Source organism: Lissotriton vulgaris, chromosome 7 (assembly GCF_964263255.1).
Source record: "Lissotriton vulgaris chromosome 7, aLisVul1.2, whole genome shotgun sequence".
In the NCBI taxonomy this organism is placed as follows: domain Eukaryota; kingdom Metazoa; phylum Chordata; class Amphibia; order Caudata; family Salamandridae; genus Lissotriton; species Lissotriton vulgaris.
In genome coordinates, this window is record NC_141695.1 from 1,309,576,410 (window position 1) to 1,309,603,950 (window position 27,541).

General features: G+C 43.6%; 1 protein-coding gene across 1 annotated transcript; it reads right to left on the minus strand.

The window, feature by feature from the left end:
- Window positions 1-1,512: 1,512 nt before the first annotated feature.
- LOC147703568 (hemoglobin subunit epsilon-like) lies at window positions 1,513-7,900 on the minus strand. Its single transcript, XM_086928934.1, has 3 exons — window positions 7,752-7,900; window positions 6,436-6,658; window positions 1,513-1,904 (listed from the first exon to the last, which is right to left on the minus strand). The coding sequence occupies exons 1-3, from the start codon at window positions 7,841-7,843 to the stop codon at window positions 1,776-1,778; spliced, it is 444 nt and encodes a 147-aa protein (XP_086785060.1). The 5' UTR covers window positions 7,844-7,900; the 3' UTR covers window positions 1,513-1,775.
- Between the last annotated feature and the right edge of the window lie 19,641 nt (window positions 7,901-27,541).

The window sequence follows — 27,541 nt, forward strand, 5'->3', positions numbered from 1 at the left end:
TCTCAAAATAAGCTTCACGAGTTGAGTTCTTTTACTGTTCCTCTATGCTAAAAAAAAATCTGTTACCTTCATTTCCAGCCAATGCCACCATCTTCAAGCCATCCTCCTTCTTCGTCATTGTGCGGACACAGCTTGGTCTCCAGCTTCAGATTCAGCTGAAACCCATCATGCAGGTCTATGTGAGCCTGGAGCCAGAACACCAGGGTAAAACCTTTTGTTTTTAAGTTCTTACCTATGATTCTCTGCAGTTCTTCAATAACTTCTGTGGGCAAAGCGCTGCCTAGTTTACAAGCACCACAGTCATGCATGTACCATTCCTTTTAAGCACCAGGGAGTTGAGGTTTCAGCTTCTTTATTCTTCTCCCTAACTCCCTAACTCCCTCACTCTACTGCCCTCACTCTACCACCCTCACTCTACCACTCTACCGCCCTCACTCTATCGCACTCACTCTACCATCCTCACTCTGCCGCTCTCACTCTTCCGCCCTCACTCTACCACTCTACCGCCCTCACTCTATGGCCCTCACTCTACCGCCCTCACGCCCCCACTCTACCGCCTTCACTCTACCACTCCCACTCTACCACTCTACCGCACTCACTCTACCACTCTACCACCCTCACTCAACCGCCCTCACTCTACCACTCCACCGCCCTCACTCCACCACTCTACCGCCCTCAGTCTACCGCCCTCAGTCTACCGCCCTCACTCTACCACTCTACCGCCCTCACTCTACCACTCTACCACCCTCACTCTTCCCTCCCCCTACCACTCTACCGCCCTCACTTTACTGCCCTCACTCTACCACTCTACCGCCCTCAATCTACCACACTACTGCCCTCACTCTACCGCCCTCACTCTACCGCTCTACCGCCCTCACTCTACCGCCCTCACTCTGCCACTCTACCACCCTCACTCTACTGCTCTACCGCCCTCACTCTACCTCCCTCACTCTACTGCTCTACCACCCTCACTCTACCACTCTATAGCCCTCACTCTACCGCCCTCAAGCTTTAATACAAATGTCACAAAAAGATGTTAATATTTTACTTCTGTTCTTGGATTTTCGTCACAATAAAATACACTGAACATAATCTTCACAAAAGTGATTTACAAAAGTTTAAGCTATTGCCATTATAAATTACAATAACTTTTATTTTAGTTTTAATTATTGAAAACAATTAAAAGCCATTGTTATTTGTAATATCAATACATCTAAGTCACGTAAATACAACACATATTGCATTACAAATGCTATAGGTGTCACGTTTGCGAAAGTTAAAACTATTGGAATTGTAAATGACAAAGCTATTAATTTAGCTATTTTCAAAAACCACACATAAATACAAAATTTGTCATGTACAATACCAATAGCTCAAACTTTCCTAATGCGAGACCTTTGCATTGCAAATGCTTGTTTCCTGTAGTGAGCATTATTTGTGGTAAATTGACTGTTAAATATCTAGCACAAGCGCAGGAGCAAAGAAACGGAACACAAGTTTCAAAGGGGCAAACTTTTTATTGATGTCACAACACGGGTTCCTGACTTCTGATGAAACCTCTGCTTCTACTACTGGCCTTTACAGACAGGTATCCAAAGCCCCAATACACAGTTTGGAGTCCAGAGTGTGCTGTTCACAGACCTCAGGCCACCATCCAAAGAATGACACCCAAGACAACCAAGAACAGCATTCCATTACTGTGCTGCCAAGGACCTCCATCCAGGGACAGCCGCCACACGCCGGTGCCTAAAGTCAGTCAATGCAGATAGTGCCCTCTAGTGGTAATGCTTGGACAGAGCAGCGCAGGACACTGCCAGGAACTTCTCCCAGGCCGCGTGCACCTCAGGGGTGAAGGCGGCTCCCAGCTTGCGGGCCAAGACGATCACCAGGCAGTTTCCAAGGAGCTGAGGGGAAATAAAAAGAGCTGTTAGTGAGTTGTCACGGGCACAGGAACCCTCAAAGACAACACTGATGTGATAATTTTTCCTGCTTTTAAAATGAGATATGCCGAGCAGCATTGACCGCTGTGAGCCTAGGCCAAGCATCTAAAGAAGAGTATGAGACTCCCTCCACCCACCCTGAGGAATGTTCTCCATCTCTCTCGTTCTTTCTTTTGCCTTTATCTCTATTTCCACCTCTCTTTACCTGTCTCCTTCTCGTACACACTCGCCCTCCCTTCCTATTTCTCCCTTACCCACCTCTCTTCCTCTACTAGTACTCTGTTCTTACCGAAACCCTTTTCCTTTCTGCTATCCAAGCCCCCCCCCCCCCTCCTTCCATTTCTGTTCCTTTCTTTGCTCCCCCCTCATAGACACTCCCTTACTGAGGGAACTTCACCGATCAGGTTATCCTCTCACATCTCTGGTTCTCCATTTTATTCCATTTGTGCTTTTTCTCTGCCTCTCTTTTTGTCTATCTCCTCTCTCTTTTCTTCACTCTCCCCACTTCTCTCTACCTCTCTTTCCTTGTTGTCCGATGTTCAACCTATTGTCGTCCTACGCCCATCACCCTCTGTCTCCTCGGCCTCTGTTCCTGTCTTTTTTCTCTCTGTGTGTCACTGTCACTCCAGAGAGGTCTCTCTCATTTCCCCTTTTCATTGTTCAGCCAGTTATTATGTTTACACTGGCAATTAAACATTGTCCTATTAATTTCATCTATCACAAAGAAGCTGGAGTGAGTTCATGGAAGGTTTTCTTGAGCCCAGAACAAGACTAATCCCTATAGCCAATAATAACATTAGAGCTGTATTAACCATGCATCTTGTAGGAAGCATTATATTAATGCAACTGCAATACAATATGAAACGCACATCATTCATTGATATTTCTGTTAAAAATAATGTGTGATATTACGTCACCTAATACAGTGAAACTTTATCTGCGCTTTTGCCCTGGCCGTTGATTGCCACAGAGCACAGAGTACAATTTAAAATATTTAAAAATGAACCAATGTATCCAGCGCCCACCATTCAAAGAAAAAAAAGGTGCAAGTACTAGGACAAGTGATTGTGAGATGACGTAATCATAGTCAGAGCCCTTGCACACTAATAACACTTTTGTTTAGAGTGCACACTCCGGCCCAGTAAGCGATGTAGGGACCTATAATGATGGGAAAGGCTCCTCATTGGCCACGCACCCTTAGAATCTCGAGAACGGCGTCCCTTCACCGGCCCAGTCCCAGCATGTTGAGCTTCAGAATACGTCACTTCGGTGGTCAGACTACAAACCATTCGTCCAACAAAGGTGCCTGGGCCTCAGAGGTGGTTGGAGATCTTCTCACCCTCAGCTCAGGCCTCTGAGGAGTAAATTCTCTTTGATCTTGGGGGAGGTTGTATCGCTGTTCTGTGGGCCAGTCAGTTCCTGAGGGGTGATCTCTCTATCCTCGAGCCAGTCCTTAGGGATGTGTGATCTTTCTTTGGAATCTGCTGTCAGTGTGTGACGCCCCCTCCCCATTTGACTGAGTTCAAGCCTCAAAGTTCCCTTGCACACCCTACGGCAGAGCTTTCCAAACTCTGTGTCGCGACGGTACGGTGTCGCCTGCTAATGGTAGGTGCGTCGCGGGATGATGCGACGTTCACACGCCTGCCAGACATATGTGGAGAATAGAGAAGACTTCTACACGAGCGTGTGAGTGCCATGTGCGCGCAGCACATGCGCAATTTCGGAACGAGGAGGAAACAGCAGGCCCGGCACATAGTACTTTGGACGGCGTAAGAAGGCCTTGACATTCTTGACCTTTTCACAAGTAGGGTGATCAAATAAGGCGTGAATGGGAACTCCTGCCAAAATGCAGACAGTTAGAGCTGGTAAATTCTAGGGTAGCTGAAGGACTGATGTGTTTCAGTTCGAGCACTAACCACCTGCCCTTGGAACCTCCCAGAATTCCTCTTTCTGTTTTACATAATTCATGCACCACTCTAGGGGCCTCATTTATGAAAAGTGACGCATCGCTGCGTGAAAACAGCGATGCGTCACTTTTCACTGCGCACTCCTTGCGACACCAATGATGCGTCATATTTAATGAATGACGCATCATGTCGCAAGGACTTACAGCTACGTCAGTATTTCTGACGCATCTGTAAGCGCAAAAGTGGCGCATTGCTGGAGTGTGTCACAAAAGTGACGCAACTCCAGCAATGCATCCTTTCACATGGGGAAAGCCCCATGTGAAAGGGCTTGCGTCAGTCTTACGCCTGCTGTGAGGCAGGTGCAAGATTTTGACGCAACAGCATCCTAAAAGTGACGCAGTGAAATCTCATAGATTTCACTGCGTCACTATTACGAGGCTTTTTGCGGGGGAACGCCCCCTCTGCATACATTATACCTGACCCAGGTATAATGTGGCGCAGGGGTTTAAAAAGTGACGCATCTACCTAGATGCGTCACTTTTTAAATATGGCGCAACAAGGCGCATTTTGTACGCCACTAGTGCATCACAAAAAGTGAAGCAACGGCGGCGCAAAACTGACGCAAGGCCTCATAAATAAGGGCCTAGGTTTTTGAGTAGCCGGGTTTTAACATGTGAATATGTTTAGAGCCGTTGGCTATTTTACTTTGTCTCTAGCAGCCTTGTAAAGGCAGGGTCCGTGCGCGTGACATTTGTGGTCTGTCCTCAGTTTCTCTGTTGAGCTCTGAGCAGAAACGGGTGAAACGAGAATCAGATGGTGATTGAGCTTTTAGTAATCCCTGGCGCCAAGAACATAATCCAGATGGTGACAGAAAAACGGAAATTAATTTACGAATAAGTCGGGAAAATAATGGGATTTTTGGAACACCATTTTTGGAAGATTCGTACACTTTGTTCAGAAGTTGAAAGTCGACACAATTTAGATGGCAGCAAAAGTCACGCTTGTCAAGTTTTCCCGTGCACACTGTGTAGAAATCTTACTCGCGTGGGCCACACCAAATGAATTACCAACATGAAGAAGACTACAGAATTGGGGTGGGCGACACACACAGTCACTCGGGGCATTTACTGTGCGCTGCAAAGATCCTAATGTTTTCACATCATTTTGCCGATCACGTTTTGGCTGACTTCGGTGCGGTCCAGCAGGGCTGGCTGTCCATTTCATCCTTCTCTGCAGCTAATATTACTGTTAGCGCCATTGAGTTGGACAAGAAAGCACTGCAATATCCTGCGTATAATTAACTTTTCAACTCACCTAGAAACAAATATTCCTAATTTCTGCAATGTCAGTAAGTAGATTGTAGCTGATAAAGACATATGGCTATGTTTATTTGTTTTATCTGCTGGAGTTCTCAAAGAAGTGACGTAGCGTATCGTACATTAAACAGCTTAAAATACGCTTCTCGTTGTGCAAATGGTTGTAATTGGGAATATTTATATGTTTCTCTTCTCTTTATTCCTTCATTTTGCTTGACACTCATACTCGATCAAATGTCATTCATAATCGCAATGAAATTATGAAAATGTCACAAGTAGCAATCTGAAACCTTGGCAGCTATGAACACATGTCCTAACACTTTCAGGCGCTATGGCACTATGCAGCATATGTATAAAGATTAAAACATGTACACGTGAATGCAGCTTGTAATACTGCTTGAAAAAGGCTCCACTCGGGTATTATCTACCAGTCCCCTCCACCCAGCCCCCAACTGCATTAATTTGTTCTCTTCATTTTCTGTGAGATTTCAGTGGGTCACAATTTGATAGGGTGGGGGAGTCGAAAGGGTAAAACTAGTTTCTTTGTAAGTTATTGAAGTTTATGAAATCGACTAATCCCTGGAAAGTAGATACTCAACTCTCAAATGCCAAAAGGATGATGAATTTCTGTAAATATTGCTATGTTTATCTTATGCTGTCGAGTATCAGATATATGGCCACTTGATTTACTTGTAAGGTTATGAAAGAGCTCACAGTACAGGTCATATTGTACTCCGCTTTCACTAAGTTTGCTGGAATAGTGAAAATGGATTTACGTCCATAAAGTACTTAAAATATTTTCATGAAGCTACTTGTAGCACTTTTTCCCCCACCTTGGTTTGGTGGGTGACATGAAAGTTGAAAAAGCACATTTTCCAAAAGGCTAAAGCTTCCAAAGCTTTGTTATTGGGTATGATGCTATTTTAAAAGTCGCCGTTTGGTCTTCCACATTGACTTTCAAGAAGTATTATTTTAGGCTTATCTTTGGTTTTGCTATCATGGTTTGGGGGGTGCTGTCTTTGTTAGAACAGATTCACAATTGCTTTTATAACCTTCCTGCTTTCTCAAATTTGCTTGAAAAAGCACCATTTGCCCACTATTTTTTCAAAATTTTCACTCCCCGAACCTCCCTTAGGTGGTTCAAGATCGAGAGCTGCGCTCACGCGCATTACCGTGTCAATAAAGCAGGAATGTATAAAAAGTGTGTCACCAACATGAAAAGTTTGGAAAGCTGTGCCCTACGGTGACGTTATCATGGGGTTTTCGCCTCACCTGGAAGTTCTGGGGGTCCACGTGCAGTGTGTCCGCGTGCAGCTCGCTCAGTGACGCCAACGTGCTCTTGATTTTGTTGAGGTCTTTGACAGCCGCTCCCAGGGCGGTCAGGACCTTCTTGCCGTGGGCGGCAACCTTGGTGTTACCAGAAATGGCGGCCGCGCTGGAGAGCGCCCCAAAGCTGCTGAAGTATCTCTGGGTCCAGGGGTAGACGACCAGCACCCTAGAAGAGTGGGGCAACAATGGGGTAATAGGTCATATCTGAACACCCTCTTTTATTGATTATATCTGACTTGAACTTGAACTTGACTTGAAAAATGCATGACCAGAAAACAGTGTCAAAAACATTAAACTGGATCCATAATAATTAACTAAACTAGAGGAAAACGAACGTGACTGAGCCACCCAATGGCACAAGCTTCCCCTGCCTGTGTAGAGAAGTGTGTGCCATTGTGAGACAGATGGGCATCGCAATATACCAATATGTCCTAGATAGAGAGGGGCAGATTTACAAGCCCCTTGCAACACTTTTGCGCTGCCGCTGCGTCACTTTTTGGGATGCAACGGTGGCGTAAACAATGCACCACATTGCGGCCATTTACAACGTGACGCATCTAGGGAGATGCTTCACATTATAAAGCCCTGCGTCACATTATACCTGTGTCAGGTATAATGTATGCAGGGTGGGCATTCCCACGCAAAAAGCCATGTAGAATTACACAGTGAAATTTACAACATTTCACTGAGTCACTCTACGCCTTCACTGTGCCAAAATCCCTCCACCTGCTCTGACCAGGCATAAGAAATGATGTATGACTTTTTAAATGAGACTCACCTATCTGTTGTGGGCATTGCTGGAGTTATGTCACTTCACGAGCAACTCCAGCAAATAATCACTTTTGGGTCAACAGATGTGTCAGACTTTCTGACGCATCTGTCAATCCTAGCCCCATGGTGCGCCGTATTGTAAATACATTGCGTCCATGGTGGCGCAAGGGTTTTGTATGGAGGTGCAAGGAAACTGACGCATCTGTACAAATGTGTCAGTTTCTTGTAAGTCTACCCCAAAGTATTTAGGCTCACACCCTCTGCATTCCACTGCGCCAAGCACAAAGAAGGGAGTGAAGCTGATCAGAGAAAGGACAAGAGACAGAGAGAAAGGACTCAGGATGAGAATCATTAGTAAGGAAAACAAACCAAATTTAAGAAAGCAAAGGTGTACAAAAAGCATAAATAAATACTTGTGTGAAGGGAAAGTCCTAGCAAAGGAAGTAAAAGAGTGGACCATGGTGTGAGATATCATTTGCGATAAATACCTGGCCAAAGTTTCTTGCCCATCAGCCTCCACGTCCACCTGGGCCCACACTGAGCTGATGGCGGCCTTCTCTTCTGCTGTCCACTGAACCATCTTTGCTGGCGGTGTTGGGAGGTTTGCTTAGTCAGAGTCTGCTGCTGGAATCTGCTGCTGCTGAAAACTTCTGAGATCCCAGAGATTTATATGGCCGGCAGCCAAGACCAAGACCCTCCCAGGGTGTCACATTCTGCTGAGTCACGCTGGACCCTCTTATCTGCGCTGCCAGACCCCATCACCCTTTCCAATGTGTTCTTTCAAATCGAGCACTTTTCATGTTTTATCTTCAACACACAGCAGATCCCCAGCTATTTGGCCACTCCTCAAGCAACATTAGTAGATGAAGATTCTGGCATGGTTTAGCGGTGACTTATGAAAATCAGAGGCCAACTATTAGAAAATGAAAGCCCATCTCTTCCGGGAGGGGACTCTGCTTTCCTAATGGAGTCAGAGTAGTAAACTGGCGCTTTGCGAACTTATCTTATCCTTTGAATGGGATTCAGCCTTTGTACTGAGGTCGGATTCTAAAGAGCAATTGCTAGTGGAATAAGCAGATGACAGGAACCCTGCCGAGGATGGATTAGGAATACCCGGGAGTAACACCATGACTGTTCTTAACCAAAAAATATATATCTCAAATATTTAAAAATGTAAAAAAAAAGCTCCACACATGGTGCTTTATAGTGGCTGACCATTTGCATGGACACCTCTGGGTAACAGCGCGCTCTAAAAATGTGAAAAATAAATAACCGGTCACATTTCGACTGCTGATTGCTGTATTAGGTGTTACACTTGTACTAATGAGGTGAAATGTTTGTGCAGACACTATTAATATATGCTTAAATAGCAAAATAGCTAAATAGAACTGAAACTGAATGCGTTGCATTATGCAGCATAGTTTGCCTTTTCTTACTGCATAATTTCGTCAATGCTGCAGCATAATTTCATTCTTCATTGCTGCATACTTCCAGTGGTCCATTTCATAGGGTACCTTGCACACAGAACAGTTCAGGGTACTGTAATGTGCTGTATCCTAAAACAAACAGTGTGTCGTGTATCAACAGAATGTATGACATTACAATGCATACATTTACAATGCATGCACTTACAACGCAGTTTTTACATCGCGACATCAACTACAACGCATTCCATTACATCGCATGGCACTACATCGCATATTAAAAAACGACCTTAACAACGCATTCCATTACATCGCATACTACCTTTACAACGCATACCATTATATTGCATTTAAGGTAAGTATTGGTTAGTATAGGGGTAAAAATTACTATTCTAACTCCAGGGGGTGCAACAGTAGGGTAAGAGTTGGATAGTGTAGGGGTTAAAATTACTATTCTAACTCGAGGGGGTGCAACAGTAGGGTAAGTGTTGGATAGTGTAGGGGTTAAAATTACTATTCTAACTCCAGGGGGTGCAACATTAGGGTAAGTGTTGGATAGTGTAGGGGTACTAAACGTTGTAATGGTATGCGTTGTAATGGTATGCGTTGTAATGCCTGCTTTGTAGTGACATGCGATGTAGTGTCATGCATTGTATTGGTATACGTTGTAATGCCTGCGTTGTAGTGACACGCGTTGTAAAGGATGTTGCGATGTAATGACTGCGTTGTAACTGTAGTGCGATGTAATGACTGCGTTGTAAAGGTTGTTTCCCGTATCGACATATCACGATTGAAAAAACAGACAAACCATCGCCAAGCCTCACTCACAGAAAGTCTTCCAAAATAACTGACGGACTGGGTGCATTTCAACCACGCTCAACACAATACTTGGTATAATTTACACAGCACAAAATAGCAATCAACAACACTTCACAGCAGCACACCTGGTCAGCTTATGTAAAGAACTAAAAAATGACAATAACATAAGCACGCATAACCCTGGTACCTGAGCTAGCCTTTGCTCAGATAGTTGAGGGGTCAGACCAGGTGATCTTCGAAATGTGGCTGCATCTGATTCTGTCACTGGCTGAAAAATAGGGTTCAGTATGTGTCCGGCGGTGTGCATGTGGTGGGTGACGAGTTGTGAGAGGCCGAGGGTGTTCATGCTCTTGAGGTGGTTGGTTGTGTTGGTGTCGTTGGGGTCATCGATATAAAAGTTAAGGTACCTGAGTTGTCTGAGGTCTGCAGTGGGTTTTTTGATGAGTGGTTTGACTTCCGCATGTTCCCATCCTTCTGGGAAGGAGGCAGAGGTGCTGGACATGTTGAGGATTGTGGTGAGTACTTGTTGATGTTGTTGTTCCCCAAGTTGAATATGTGATGGGGCCAGGGGTCTTTGGGAATCCCCAAGTGGATGGAGCACATGATGGTGGTGCCTGAGGAAGATGAAGTCTTTAGGGATAATGGCTAGAGGGGCGAGGAAGTTAGAGATGGCCGCAGAGAAGGTGGGGCGTGGTACTGGGGTCTGTAGGCAAAGTACCTCTAACTGTTGTCATGTCCTTGCTATTAATGAAAGTCGAGGTGTTCCATGATGGGGGTGGTGCTGTGGGTGGTGGCTGTGGAGCTGTTGGATTTTTTGTGGATGATTGCCTTTCCACCTCTGTGTTTACTGATGCGGTCACAGTGGATTAACTTGTATCCGTTGGGTATGGTGGTGGCGATGTTGGGTGCTGATGTCGGGATGGGTTGATGAATAGAAAATATATTAAAATCAGTTTATGCAGTCACTGGAGCCAGGTCAGAGGGATGCTGCTTCATGCACAACCTTCATACAGACAGGTAATTGCTTCCCAACCAAGCGCCCAACATTTCAAGCTGGGCGCTTGAAAGGTTAGTGCCCAGTGCCTGGGCCCCATTTAGCCATGCTCAAAGCCAACCCTGCCAGGTACACAAATTAGTGCCCGACCATTACAAACCTGGGAGCCCAAACAAATGACAACTAGCATGAGATGAAAGAGTAAAACTCCTCTGGAAATTTCTGGTTTAAGGCATGGAATTTACTTTAGGTAATGTACCATCTTTCGTGGTGTGATTCAACCGAAAGGCTACAGCTCCTACTCCAGAAATGGTACAGCCTCACTGTGGCCTCGCAGTAGCTTGAGAGAAAACACAAAAACTGGAAAAATGTGATTAATAGGGAGCCCCCAAAAATGCAGACTCTTTCTTGTGCAGTGGTGCCGGAAAAATTGAAAAAGCATCCACGAACCATGCTATTATCCAGTCTAGTACTCCCACTAAGTATATGCCATCTTGCACATATAAACACCCATGCGCACACATACACAACATTTTTGCATTTCTATGTTGAACCAAATTCCTCTTAACATCTTGAGCTTCGGGGGTGGCCTGAAAGTGACACTTGGAAATTATCGCTGACAAGGAGGAAGACATGGACTGCAAGCTGCGCATTCACTAGTACACAAACTAGGGCCGTTCCTGCAAGCACTAAGGGCCACATGCATCAACGTAAGGAATAGCGATAATTACATTTGCAATTTATAAGGAATCACAATTTAGAAATCACGATTCCTTATGCATGTAGGAAAACAAAAAATAGATAGCGATTCCTACACATTCCTTATTTGCGACACGCAAATTACAATTCGCAATTATGGAATGGCTTCCCATTCTTTCCTAGGGGCCCATAGGAATAAATGGGATTGCATGCACAATTTGCGAGTACCTAATTGTGCATGCATTTTAAATGGGTGCAAGGGAGCAAAAAGGCCACCCTGATGCACCCCCAAAAAAGGTAGGTATGAACTTGTGGTTCACACACATGCCCAAAGGCTGCACCACAATGCACTTTGAAAAAAGCATTTATTTGCATTTTTCAAAGGAAGTGCAAATTACCATCAACTTGAAGTTGATGGTATTTGCAATCCTAAATTGCGAAAAGGCAATTTGCGATTGCATAATGCATCGTATTTAAGGGATTGAAATTTGTGATTCTCTAACTGCATTCGCAATTAAGGGAATCGCCAAAAATTGCAATTCCCTTAATTGCGAATCGCAAAAAGGTACATGCATCTCAAAAGGCCATTTTGCGATCACAAACGGTCGAATCTTGCGCTTTGCACTATTTTGGATCGCAAAATGGTTTGATGCATGTGCTCCTAAAACACTACAGCAAAACGGCTACAAAGATACTTTCTTGCAAATTTGAGCCTTGAGAATACTGATGCAAAAGCTAGTAAACGTCGAAGGAACACCATCTTGCTCCGATGGGACAGTTACCTTTGTTGGAGAGAACCTTTTTGAAGTAGGCGCACTCACATGCAAAACCAACATTGTGAAAATAAAGCATGTCGATGCAAAAGGTATCTGCCTATTCCAGCCATCAGCAGACATCGCACGTTAGTTCGAACCCCGGGTGCTCAACTAACACATAGACAATGAATGCCACAACCCAAAAGAAAGGCCAGCCTTATAGCTGTCCAATTGTGACTGCACACCACAGTGAATGCAGGAGTAGTCGCCCTCAAATAGAATGTACTGGTCTTCCACAGCTCCAACCAGAGCACCCACACCAGGGTAGACCTGCAATATGTATGAAGGATCTGACACAAAACGCATTACTTGTGTTGAATTTTTGTTGTTGTATATATTAATTTGCATCTATGCAGATGTATGCTTTGTTAAACTGTTGGCTATGCTGAAAGCACATTGGTATTTTTTCTGGGTGGGCTGAAACAAGTCGACATATTTGAGTTTAACACAGCATAACGAATAAAACAATTTGGTTATCTCTCTTTTCGGATATGGCTCACTTGTACTGTTTATATAGACTATTAACGAAAACGACATCAACACATTTCCTAATTTAAGACCATACATTTAGATGTATGATCTATGATGCACGGAGCTCTTTAGGGGATTATATACATCCATAAACAACACCACCATATTTTGAGAGCAGGAGTAAAGGTTGGTTGCAGTGATTTTGTTACTCCTCTCCCTGATTGTTACACATGTTGTACTTTGTGTATGTTTCTATTTTAGGTCTGACTTGCCAGCGCAGCTGTCTACAAGACATATTCTATCAACTTTTCAAAATATATAATAAATAATATTCATAGACTGTGCCTTTGTTCCACCCAAAGGAATATACTCTCTCACCTCATGTTATTGGCTAGTTGGTGTATCATTCCGCCTTCCAGGAAGGCCCTCCATTAGAATGTATGAGGGACTATTTTCCATGTGGAAAGTACACTTAAACATATGCTGTTTGTGGCATTCAATTCTTTAAATTCTATATGCATTCTATTAAGAAATTCCATGCCTCAGCGCCTGTTTTCTAAATGCCCATCATCGCAACGCTAATGATATGCAAAGGAGGCGTGCCTGGCAAAACTACACGGGAGAATATCACTAACCGTGCTTCGCGATATTTAGAACAATGCCCCGGCCGCCGTAGCGATACAAAAAATCGCGCTAACTGCCCATTAACTCTGGATTTTAATGTCTGCTAAAATCCAGACTTGGGCATACTTTGCATGGGAGGTGGATTCTTGGGATACGACCACAGGGTCGTATCAGCAAGGTTTTTGCAGTTTTTTAGGTGAACATCGCTGTATTTTTAGCGGTGTTCGCCCTTTTTCCCGCCATCGCTGGAATTCTTATCGCCAATATGCTGAGCTTTGTTAATACAGCGCTAGGTTGGTGATAAGTTCCAGCGATAGATGTCGAAAAAAAAAGCGCGGTAAGCGATAAATATCGCTGCCTCATGTTAATATGCCCCCACGCACCTTCGCTCACACTACTTCAGCTCACAAATCTTGCTAGATGATCAAAGGCAACAAATTTCACATTCTGAGAAGGAGTCTTCACTGATGCTGCGGCTAATGCATGGAACACTCTTCCTCTATCTTTTCTTCTTGAATATTACATACTGAACCTTCTCAGAAAACGTATGACCTGGCTATTTGTATAATGTGTAACATCCTCCTAAGTTCTTAACTTTACTCTCTGCTACAAATCCCACAATTCCCATTGTCCCTTCTATTGTTTCACCCTAATGTTTTTTTGTTCTCCTTCATTCCATTTGAACCAGTTCGGCCAATAAGCTACTTCAACAGCGTCAATTAGTGCTGTGTACGTTGCACTTTATAAACAAGCATATAACATAAAATAACATAACATGAAGCATAGAATCTGCCAAACGTAGTTGCCTTCTGGGCACATATCTCTGAAATTAAATAAGGCATTCAATTATAAAAGGCTCAGTGAGCCATACACACAGATTTGCTCTTGACCTGCTTCTCAAAGGGTGGCCAATGGAACTAGGGCACAAAATAGGCCTAGGAACAAAAATAAAAGTAACCTCCATTAATGAATCAGATAGCTAAATATGTGTTTAAATTTGGGAATCAGGGCAGTTTTGAACTTATAAACACATGCCGTATAGGAGATTTGAACGGTATTGTAGACTGCATACATTTGTACTTGCTGCAGGCAATGGTTATACAAAATTCAATAGAAAAAACAGCCACCCAGACCATAAATAAAAAGAAAAAAAAGGCCCACAAGCAGGCAACTAAGCATTCCACTAACTGATTTGTCAGACCAGCCATTTGAGCATTGGCGGATTGCCCAATAGGCCAGTCAGACTTTGATCACCATGGAGGAGTGTGCGGGTTGTAGCTTGCACACAATATTACAAGGGTGCTTGTTTCTGAGCGAAAGAACAAGTAACCTTGTACAAGGTTCAGAGTAAGATATACATGTTTTTGTGAATATTACTGTAACAGACTCCCAGTCCCATGCTTTTTTGCATTTTATGTGACTTTTGACCTTCCTGCACACTATATAGCAATGGGAAATGGCATTCACTGCGCAAGCCAAGCCACGCGTGCTGTTACCACTCAAGCAGAACACCGCTTGCCTTAACAATGCACAAGCCTTAACTAGGCAGGTAAAATTACAGGAATGATCAGAAGGAGTGGAATAAACGGGACGCGATAAGTAGGGCTTTAGTTATCAGAGGCAAGGGGGTTAGTTTTCAGGGGGAATTCGTTTTCAGAGGGTAGTTCTAAGGCTCAGGACGGCGTGAAAGGGGCAGCTTTCAGGACGGTGGCCATTTTAGGTCTAAGGGCAAGGGGGCATTTTAGGGCTCAGGGTAGGGCGCAGGGATTGGGGTACCGTGTTGGGCTTAGGGTGCCATTATGGGACTCAGGGCTGGAGGCTCGGTACGGGGAGTTTTTTGGCCAGCGGGTGAATTTTTAGATCACAATATGTGGGGCAGGGATTGGTGTATATATATACACCGCTGGGAATACTATTCTCCATGCAGGCAGTGCACACCCATCTCACTTGATCAAAAGGATACCATGTGGCGAAATGCTTTGCCTGAGAAGGGGATGCAGCAATGAGCGTGATCTGTACCTAGCCCAGGAAGCAAGTTAGACTAGGTTCCTGGAAAGGGGCTACGATAGTCACGTCATCACCACAGCAATAACCAAATCCATGTCAGTTGGTCGACAGGAATTACTTGACAGGTATGACACTATGAATCAACCTGTCACTTTAGCCTCACCTGATAACATTGGGATGGGCAGTCAATCTTCAACTCCATCAGATACATTCAGGATCATTTTAGGGTTTAACAGCCAACACAAAGAACTACGACAGATCATTAACAGCAATTGGCCTACAGTTCTGAATGACCCTTTCATTGGCAGTACACTCCCTCAAAAAGCTTCTATCACTTTTAGCCCGGCTCCCTCGATGAGGGACAGGTTGGTTAACACCAGCCCAGAAGTGATTGAAAAAGTAACCTGGCTGCAAACAAATAGCGGTTTTTCCAAATGTAAAACGTGCAAATCTTGTACCCACAGTGTTAACAAAAAAACATTTACCGGTGGTTTCAGGACCAAAGAGCACCGGATCAATAAGGTTCTAACTTGTAAGACCGAATATGCCATCTACTTTTTAGAGTGTTATTGTCCTCTCAGATATGTGGGAAGAACTAAACATGCAGTCCACAAATGCATCCTGCAGCATCTGAGAGCCATTGCCAATCAGGACAATACATATCCTGTGGCCAGGCATTTTAGGGAGTGTCATCAGAGTGACAACAAAGACCTCAAATTCTATGTTATAGATGCTGTCAACGCAAGCAGACGAGGTGGAAATAGGGAATCCAAACTTCATCAGTTGGAACTAAATATATATTACAACTTGACAGCAAACAGCCAGGGGGCCTGAATTTAACAGAGGATTTACATACGAATTTACATTAGCTGAAGTTAGGATCACCCTTCTTTCAGCTTTTCCAGTATATCTCTGTTCTAGCAGGTTTTACCTTCAAATGGTTTTAACTTTGTGATATTTATTTATTGTTTTAACATAGAGATTTTAGGTGATCTACTATTTCTAGTGTTATAAGTCTCCAGGCTTTTCAGTTCTTTGATGACAATATAACATCAAGTAGTATCCCCTGTAAGCAATACAGTAGGCCAAGTACCATCTGGTCACAGTATATATCATTATGATCCTTCTGTTGTCATCATGTCAAAACTGATATCCCGTTTCAAGCATTATTTCCTCTTGTATATTCTGTCATGTATATGCTTTGTTGGATTTGAAACTGATAGTCCATAGGTTTCAGACTGCTCATTTTTCCTAGCTGTGTAAGTTTACATATATATTGTGTGGTTGGACGGGTATGATTGGGCTCAATCTACTCACTAGTATGTTAGCATACTCCAATACGTTATATGCACTTTAAATTTGCACAATATTAGCTTTTTGCACAATAGGATTTTGGGTCCTGGTTCACATATAACATCTATTATTGGATATTTGAGAGTTACAAGGAACGCATAGTATTGGGATTTATCCCAATATTGATATTGTGCTTACATAGCGGTGAGGGATGACTGGTTTATTATGACAATATGCATACATCTGCTGCTATGTAGGGGCTACACCAGCATAAGCAATTGCAGAGCAGTCAGTTTAGTTTAGCTACCGCAGTAACACTTTATTCCTGGTCAACGATCTATTGAGGCCAATGTTTCAATCATGTGGGTAATGTTATGTATTATTCCATCCATTACTCTGCAAGACATAGGCAATAGTTCTTATTTAATATACCTGATTTTACACATGTAATTTGTGTTTTATGCTACCCCTTTACTTTTTGCATTATTTTGCACAAACTACGTATATACCTGTGATTTTATGCACATCTCTTCAACTATTTTGCACATACAAGACAGTATTGTGTATATGAAATCCTTGTATTAACAGCTATTGCGGTTTTAACATTGTCACAATAGGTTTTCAACATGTGTAGTCTGTTTTTTACCTTCATGTCATGTGACCGTAGAGACGCTATGCACAGGCACTTTATAAGTGGGTGGTGTTAGTGATCATGCTGTCATGTGATCAAGGCTCCACAGAGCCGAAACGTTATGGCGGCAGCACGACTTAAATAAAAAATACAAGCTTCAGACCTTTTGTTCAGTGTCCGTATCTGATTGCAACCCTGGCGCATCCTGGAGGTTGCTGGTGGGCTAGTTGGCCCCCAGGGACCCCCAGTATGCAAGGGGAATTAGTTCCCCCTCTGAAAAAGCGCCAGGGGTCTGCATTGCAGAGAGGTGTAAAAAGGGGCGTGGCCTCTTTACACCTCTCTGCAACGCAGCCCCTGGCGCACACTGAAGGTTCCTGGTGGGCTAGTTGGCCCCCAGGGACCCCCAGTATGCAAGGGTAATTAGTTATCCCTCTGAAAAAGCACCAGGGGGCTGCATTTCAGAGAGGTGTAAAAAGGGGCATGGCTTCATCACACCTCTCTACAACGCAGCCCCTTAGCGCATACTGGAGGTTCCAGGTGGGCTAGTTGGCCCCAGGGACCCCTAGTATGCAAGGGGAATTAGTTCTCCCTCTGCAAACGCGCCAGGGGGCTGCATTGCAGAGAAGTGTAAAAAGGGGCGTGGTCTCATTACACCTCTCTGTCACGCAGCCCCCTGGTGCATACTGGAGGTTCCTGGTGGGCTAGTTGGGCCCCAGGGAGCTCCAGTATGCAACGGAAATTAGTTGCCCTCTGCAAACGCGCCAGGGGGCTGCAGTGCAGAGAGGTGTAATGAGGCCACACCCCTTTTTAGACCTCTCTGCAATGCAGCCCCCTGGCGCATACTGGAGGTTCCTGGTGGGCTAGTTGGCCCCCTGGGACCCCCAGTATGCAGGGGGACTTAATCCCCCAACTTAGAACGTGTTACGGGGCATGTTTGCAAAGTGGTGATGGTAGGGGGCGGGCCTTGAGGTGACATGTGTGCAAACACGCCCTGTGGCGCATTTTTGGTTGGGGAATATATTCCTCTTCAATCCAGAGGTCCCCTAGGGGCCAACTAGTCCAACGGGTACCTCTAGTAAGCGCCACGGAGTGGTGTATCAGAGTGTTGTAAAAAGGGGGCGTGCCCTCTGAACACCTCTCTGAAACGCAGCTCGCTGGCGCATACTGGAGGTACCTGATGGGCTAGCTGGCTCACAGGTGACCTTAGGATTGAAGAGGAATATCTTCCCCAACCTAAAACGCGCCACAGGGCGTATTTGCACACATGTCACCTCAGGCCCCGCCCCCTTCCTTCACTATTAAGCAAAATATTCCTCTAAAATCAGCCGAAGTACGAAATCCGATTTACTCACCTGTTATCACGAGAGACGTTAGTGCTGCATCTTTAAGCCCATGACCGACCCTGAAAAGTAAATGTAACCATACTTACAGTAACTTGAATTTCCTTCCATAGGCAAACATTGACTGGTTTCACATGGAAATTTTTCTAAGTGGAGTTTTGGAAGTTTTAAAAATTCCTGTAAAATCAGCCGAACTACGAATTCCGATTTACTCACCTGTTATCACAAGAGACGTCAGTGCTACATCTTTGAGCCCAGGACGGACCCTGAAAAGTAAATGTAACCATACTTACAGTAACTTGAATTTCCTTCCATAGGCTAATATTGACATGTTTTATTTGGAAATTCTTCTAAGTGTGGAGTTTTGGAACTTTAAAAAATTCCTCTAAAATCAGCCGAACTACGAATTCCGATTTACTCACCTGTTATCAGGAGAGACCTCAGTGCTGCATCTTTCAGCCCACTACTGATCCTGAAAAGTATTTCTAATCGTAGTTACAGTAACTTGAATTTCCTTCCGTAGGCTAACATGGATATGTTTTACTTGGAAATTATTCTAAGTGTGGAGTTTTGGAACTTTAAAAAATTCCTCTAAAATCAGCCGAACTAAGAATTCCGATTTACTCACCTGTTATCAGGAGAGACCTCAGTGCTGCATCTTTGAGCTCACTAATATTCCTGAAAAGTAAATTTAACTGTACTTACCAGTAACTTGAATTTTCTTCCATAGGATATCATTGCCTGCTATATAAAATATTTATTTATTATTTATTTTAAGAATTTGTAAAGCGCAACCATCACCATTGCAGGCATCCTGGCGCTGACAGAATCCGAGGAGGAGTGAGAGAGTGGGCCAGAGGGGGAATTAGGCTAACCAGGGAAAAGCCAGGTTTTAACCTTTTTTCTGAATGGGAGGAGATCATTGATGTGCCTAATCTCGATGGGGAGGGTATTCCAAAGTCTGGCGGCAGCCACCTCGAAGGATCTACCTCCGGCTCTGACCTTCCTAAATTTGGGGATGACTACCAATTTGGCATCAGAAGAGTGAAGATGTCTGGTAGGAACATACCACGCAAACTTAGATTGTAGAGGGGCAGGGCCGGAACCATGGAGGGCCCTAAAAAACGATACAGAGGGCCTTAAACTGGATCCTCTGTCTGAGAGGGAGCCAGTGCAGTTTTGCCAAGGCAGAAGGTCCGTGAGATCTTCTCGGCAGCCCCAAGGCCAATTTTGCAGCCGCAGATTGGACCCTTTGGAGCCTATCCAATAGAAACTCGGGGGACCCAAGCAGGAGGGCATTGCAATAGTCCAACCTGCTCAGGATGGTACATCTAACCACTTGGGCGCGAGCCTGGGTGGGTAGGAGGGGTAAGACTTTCCTAAGAGAACGGAGAATGGCAAAGCAGCATGCCGATGTTTTTTGGACATGGGTCTCCATGCTAAGCCTGTGGTTAAGCATGACCCCTAGGTTGCGGACAGAGTTTGCAGGCTGTACTTTGGACCCTGTTTCCGGGGGCCAGAAGTTATCAGGGAACGGTCGGGGGATCCTCGATCCAGCGCTGAAGAGCACCTCAGTTTTTCCTGCATTGAACTGAAGTGAATTATCCTTCAGCCACCTTGACGTGTCCCGCAGACAGTTATGTAGAGCCTCCACAGAGATGGAATCCTCTCCATCCAAGGAGAGGATCATCTGCATGTCGTCGGCATAATTGACGATTTTAATGCCGAAACCTTTGATCAGTAGAATTAACGGCCTGAGATATACATTAAAAAGTATTGGGCTGATAGCAGAGCCCTGGGGGACTCCATGTGTTACGGGGGAAAAGGCTGATTGGAAAGGTGGCCGAGATACTGCCTGCTGTCTATCCTGCAAAAAAGAGTGAAACCATTGCAGTGCCGTGTCTCTCACTCCTGCCTCCAACAGCCGCCTCAATAAGATCTTATGATTCACCGTGTCAAAGGCGGCAGACATATCGAGCAGTATCAAAAACGATGCCTGTTTTCTGTCTGCCCGCCTATATTATAAAAATATTACAATTTCAATATTTTTAAAAACTTTTTTTAAATTTATATTAAAAATATGTAATGCAATTTAAAAAATAAAATATCTAAAAATAAATTCTTTAAAACAATGTAGTAAATTAGTATAAAAAAATAACAATTAATACATTAAAAATTTATCATTTACAAAACCTTAGAAATTCAATGAAAAAACCATAGGTTTCAGCCACGTTATAGTTAAGAATTAGCATTTAAAAAACCTTTGAAATTCACTGAAAAAAACATAGGTTTCAGGCATGTTATAGTTAGAAATTAGCATTTAAAAAACCTTAGAAATTCACAGAAAAAACCATAGGTTTCACACATGTTATAGTTAGCTGAGCATTTCACTCATACAAAACCATTGAAATTCCCCCGTTATAGTTAGTTCAGCTAACTATAACTTGCGCGCCCCCAATGCACTGCTGACGATATCACATATTGCATCACTCAGGACATGGTCAGTGACATCACTCATGACATCACTGATGACATCTCAAATGACATTACTGATGACATCATCATTGTGAAAGAGTGGCAGACCTCCTCTGACCCTAATATAACCTTTGATACACACATTCAAAAATAGAAGCTAATTTTTTTAAAAAAAGGAGATACCAATACCAGTTACAACAACCTATTAGGTAATTCCAACATATACATGCACATCCACTCATTCACTAACAGTTCTATATAGTCACTCATACATGTACTCACTAATCATATGTACTCATACACTTATACATCCTGTTACACACCTACACTCATCCATAGAGTTAGTCACACACATTCTCACACATTCAAATAAACTATCAAACATCCATTTGCTTGCATATACAGCTAAACACACACCACTACACTTACTTCTACAGAAACGTACATATAGTTACTCTGTTAAACAATCACTTATAGAAACACATACTTATTTATACAGGAACTCTTCCAATCTCTCACTCTCACATATACTCACTGATATACATCAATACTCACATATACTACTTTAAAACATATGGAGTTACTCACAAAGATACTATTGAGACAGTCATTCACTCACTAACACACCCATACACACAGTGATCCATTCATACAGTCCTGCACACATTCTGTCTTCAAAACACATACAAACAGTGAGTCAGTCATTCATCCATCTATACGCTAAGTAATATCATTCACCGAACTATAAAGACACTCATAGTGATACTCAAAAAACAAACTAATAACCCATATACACCCTCATGTAGCTACTCACCAACCCATGCAGCCACTTATACACAAAGTGAGATACTGATACAGATATTTAAATATTTAAACATTGCTCGTTAATACATGAATTCACTTAGATACACTTAATAAGTCAGTTATACAATCAATTTTACAAAAAAACATCCATTTAGGAATTTATTTACCCATTTATTCTTCCATCGTCCTTTAGATATAAATATATAGTTTGAGTTTGAGTTTAAAATTACTTTTAAAGCGCACGTACACCAGCGGTTTCTTGGCGCTACAGCTAACAAAGGTCCGGGGCCAAAAGACAAGGATAAACTGCGGAAGGTATTAGTCAAAGGACTTCATGAATAGATGAGCCTTGAGGTGTTTCCGAAATTGTGGGTACATAGTGAGGGATCGAAGTTCAAGGGGGAGGGAGTTCCAGAGGAGCGGGGCAAGGGTCGCGAATTTCGAGCCTCCCCATTTCTTTCTCCGGTAACGAGGGATGGTGAGAAGGGACTGGGAAGAAGAGCGAAGTTCCCTGGTGGGAACGTAAGGGGTGATCTCGGATGAGATGAATGCCGGTGCCGAGCCTAGTCGAGCCAGAAAGGTGATGGAGGCGAGCTTGAATTGGACCCGAGCCCACACAGGGAGCCAATGTAAGGACTTCAAGAGGGGGGTGGAATGGTGGAATTTCGGGAGTTTGAAGACCAGGCGGGCCGCCTGGTTTTGGATCTGTTGCAAACGCCGTAAGCTATATGCAGGAATACCTGCATATAGGACGTTGCCGTAATCCAGGCGGGACACCACCATTGCCAAAATGATAAGTTTGAGAGCAGTAAAGGAAAAGAAACGGGACACCCTGCATATGGTGCGCAGTGATAAGAAAGAAGAATAAACCACAGAGCTGACCTGGGAGTGAAGGGTAAGTTGAGAATTGAGTTTTATGCCTAGAGTTTTGACTGAGGTAGAGGGAACAGGTGAGGGGCCAAGAGAGGGGGGCCAGAATAAAGAGGACCAGGGGCTGGATGAACCACCCGTCAACACCAGCTCGGTCTTGTCGGGGTTGAGCTTCAGGTGGTTGTGGTTCATCCAGTCCCGGATATGGAGCATGATAGATTGGAAATTTAGGACAGAAGAGGGGGAAGAAGACAGATTGAAAACAAGCTGGAGGTCATCCGCATAATTAAATACGGCGACCTCCATTTGTTGCAGAGAGAAGATAAGAGGGGCGATATAGAGATTAAAGAGAAGAGGGGAAAGGGAAGAACCTTGGGGGACCCCGCACTGAACTTTCCGAGCGTCCGCAGTGAAGTCACCCAGGCGAACAGCCTGGGTGCGGTCACTCAGGAAGGAGGATAGCCAGACCAGAGCGGTGCCCCCGATCCCCGCCGCCTTGACACGGGAAAGCAAGATGGTATGATCCACCGTGTCAAAAGCGGCAGAGATAAAAAATACTTATTTTTCAGAAAGACACACATTCACTGGATGATGTCATCAGTGATGTCATTTGAGATGTCATCACTGATGTCATGAGTGATGTCACTGACCATGTCATGAGTGATGTAATATGTAACCTCATCAGCAGTGCATTGCGGGCACGCGAGTTATAGTTAGCTGAGCTAATTATAACGGGGGAATTTCAATGGTTTTGTATGAGTGAAATGCTCAGCTAACTATAACATGTGAAACCTATGTTTTTTCAGTGAATTTCTAAGGTTTTTTAAATGCTAATTCCTAACTATGTGCCTGAAACCTACGTTTTTTTCGGTGAATATATATATATATATATCTGACAACCTCTCCCCTCAGGAAGAAAATGAGCCACACTCACAACGGAATTGTTTGTAGTTGGTTTAACTTCAGGGCTGGCAGTCCTGATGCATTTCGTTCTCCTGACCTTTTAGAAAGGAAAAGCCCCAGCATCTTACTAAACATGCAGACCCAAGGTGATTTCTTGTAGTTATACTGTTCAACCCTCTGGTGGGCGGCCCTTATTGAGCATTCTTGATAATGCATTCTGGTCCCTGTGGTACGTGATTAGTTATTTATTCACCCTCCAGTGGGTTATGCTGTTTGGTGTTTCCGCTGTTATTTCTGCTTTCCGCTGTTTCTTCGCAAATGCCATTTTGAAGCTGAAGGAAACCCAAGCCAAAGACGGTCTTTGGTGGCGCACTGCTGTCCCTTGCCATTTTGTGGGGAAAACACAGGTGGTTCAGTTTGCGGGCAGCTATGGCGCTTTTGGCAGGCGGTGCAATCCTCACGGCAGAACCAAGCTGTTTAAATATCTGACAACCTCTCCCCTCAGGAAGAAAACGAGCCGCACTCACAATGGAATTGTTTGTAGTTGGTTTAATTTCAGAGCTAGCAGTACTGATCCATTTCGGTCTCTTGACCTTTTTCAAAGGAAAAGTCCCAGCATCTTACTAAACACGCAGCCCCAAGGTGATTGCTTGCAATTATTCTGTTCATCCCTCTGGAGGGCGGCCCTTATTGAGCCATCTTGCTAAAGCATTCTGGTCCCTGTGGTACGTGATTAGTTATTTATTCACTCTCCAGTGGGTTATGCTGTATGTTGTTTTCGCTGTTATTTCTGCTTTCGGTTGTTTCCTCGCAAATTCCATTTTAAAGCTGCATATATATATATATGTATTACCAGTCGCCAGTAAGTACTTATAGTTATTTCCCATTTTCCATAGGAAATCCGCAACATTCTATTTGGAATAACGTTGGCGCCGGTTGACGAATCTGTGAAATTTTAAAAACTGGTGGGGCGCTTCGGTCTGCTCCTATCCTGAAATTCTTGGGGGGATTCGTGAAGCAGGGCTGAGAAAAAAGGGGGGGCACAAAACCAGTTTTCCCCATGCAATTTTTCATAGGTACCGTTCATCGCGGCTACAACTCGAACGGCTGAATGGAATTACACCAAATTTGGCAAAGTTGTAGGCCATGGTTCAGACTCATGCCTTTTGCTGATGTGGTGTAAATTTGTTCAGTAGTTCCTGAGAAAATCACAATTAAAAGTACATATATATCTATGGCCTTGGTGGATGTGCGGATTCTAAGCGCATCGTCCCGATCATGCGCAGAATGCTGATTGGCTGTCAAGTGATTGTCAACATTTGAAACCAGGAAGGGTTGGCAGCCATTTTGTGCCTTGGTAGAAGCGAGGATCTAGAAAGTAGTGGAACAAGTGTTTAAAACGTATAAAGGGGGCAGGTAAGAAATATTTTTACCCTCTTGACCTGCTCAAGGGGTCCCAAAAGAACCCTTAGGGCCACCCAATTTTTTTTTGTTTTGAAAAAACTGAGAAATGTGCACTGGGTGCATGGATCCTTTGTAAAAAAAACAAAAAATGAAGAGTGGACTCCTGGGAACGACCAATCCCGTGGGTAAAATATTTCATTTGACGCGGGGGCAGAGAATAAAGGGGAGTCCTAAAAGGTGTTTTCCCCATGGAATTTTTAATAGGAACCGTTCAGTGCGGCTACAGCCCAAAAAGGTTGAACAGAATTATCCCAAATTTGGCAAAGAGGTAGTCCTCGGTTCAGACTCATGCCTTTTGCTTAAATGGTGTAAATACGTTCAGTAGTTTCTGAGAAAATTACAAGTAAAATTACATATATATCTATGGCCTCGGTGGAAGCACGTATCTTGCGCGCACATTAAGCGCACCATCCCAATCACGTGCTGAATGCTAATTGGCTGTCAAGTGGCTGTCAACATTCGAAACTAGGAAGTGTTAGCAGCCATTTTGTGCCTCGGTAGAAGTGAGGGTCTAGAAATTAGTGGAACAAGTGTTAAAAATGTATAAAGGGGGCAGGTAAGAAATATTTTGACCCTCCAGACCTGCTCAGGGGTCCCACAGGGATCCCTAGGGCCCCCCAAAAAACGTTTTTTTTAATTGAAAAAACTGAGAAATGTGCATTGGGGGCATGAATCCGCCGTAATAAAAATAAAAATGAAGCGCGGGCTCCTGTGCTTGTTTAAAAATTAGCTAACTGGGAGGGCCAAATCCTGGGGTCTAAAATATTACATTTGATGGGGGTCCAAAGGGGCCCTGTAGCCCAGGAACCGCCATTCCTCTGTGCTACAAAATAAATGGGTGAGGGAGCTCAAAGGTCCATCTAAGCCCCGAGGATTATCACCCTCCGGGGCTTTTTATATTTTGGGAGGGGAACTGCGTGGTCTGCATTCTGGAGCAGTCGAAAGCCTTGGGGAACACCACCCCTCAGGAGCGGCCGCTGCTGTGTCTCGGGGTGTTTACCCCCAGGACACTTCTGGTTGCTATGGCAGGGCGGGAGTCAAGGTTCTCGCTGTGTCATAGCAAACTTGAGGGCATATTAGCAAGTGCCATTTCGCCACATTTTTAAAAAAAAAGCCATAAATGCGGTAAAAATTATATGGCCTATTTACTAAGTGACGCTAAGATGCATTATTACATGTTAGTCGCAGGTTTGCTCAGGGGTCGCCTCGTATCTCCAATGAATTGAAATGTAGGTGTTCTCAGTGGGAAGGTAGGTGTTTCTATGAGAATATAAAAAGGAGGAGGGAGGTATGACAACAGGGTTGTATTTACAAGGCGACCCTGGATTTGAGGACCTATAGCAAAACTCTCACTAATTGCGCTTTATGTTGAATCCTAACATGTGTTCTGAAGTAGACTTAAACATGTTTAATATGCCAGGTGGATTGATATGTTAAGTGCACAGTCTTATATTAACAAGGTTTTCACTTGCAAACATGAATTTTTGCTGTATTCCTCGCGTTATTGAGGGCATATTTACAAGAACATTGTTAAAATTATCGTCGCTTTAGCGTTAGGAAAGCATCGTTAAATTTGTTGTGATTTCTGGAAGCGTAAGCAGAGTGGGTAGGACTGACGTATACCATTGCTGCGGGAGGCTCTGAACTATGATTCAGGAGCTATGGGCGTGGTTACCATAGTGAGATATATGAGAAATCAACTGATTCGGGTGTCCATGTTGTAGTGCTGACGTCACCTGGGTCTTAAACGCAAATGTGTCATTATATCTGTAAAGTACTACAGCATGGCCAACATGGAAGGTATGGGGATTCACTGACCTTATAGTAATCCATAGTTGCACAAATAAAAGATGGTGGCCATGACGTGGTTCTGCAAACATGAATGTTTGTTGTACATTCAGTGGACTGTTGTAGCTGTAGTAATACAGGGCTATGAAAGCCTTAGGATGCAGTTTTGGGCACATGAAGTGCAGCTAATATATATACATATGTGGTCATTCAGGTACACTGTCGAACTTGGTGCTGGAAATCAGTGTTCGATCCTCTGAGTCGCGCCCACATCCTGTTATTGAAGAGAAATAATGTAATCTATGCCTGCCTGAAAATGTACTGTAAGTGTAAATATGGTGCTCATGTAAATTGCTGATATAGTTTTAGGTCGACTTTGCGCTATATAAATATGCTTACACTCCCTTTTTTTCTCCGCAAACTCTATTTTCTATTCAAATCTTTTTTAAAGTATTGCCCCAAATTCTTATTAATATAAGACGGCATGATTTACTTTCAGATGAAGTAGAATAGAGGTGCTACTACAAACACTCCCTCCCTACTTCATCTTTCTTTTTTGCTTTTTGTACATTTCTTTTCAATTACTCTTTATGAAAGCATTGTGACTGTTAAAACGGATTATTTTATTATTTGTTGATTGACATTAATATTTTTTTCCATGTTTACTGCTTGCAACGATAAACCTTCAGTTCTTCATGAGTGAAAATAGGTCACAGTACTACACAATATACATACTGATAAACCCTTGTTAACTCTAGAGGAAAAAGAGATTTACTTGATAATTTGTTTTGATTTGTACATATTTCAAACCTTCTTTTTTCTGCGTCTTTGTAGTATTTTCAATTCACGACGATAAT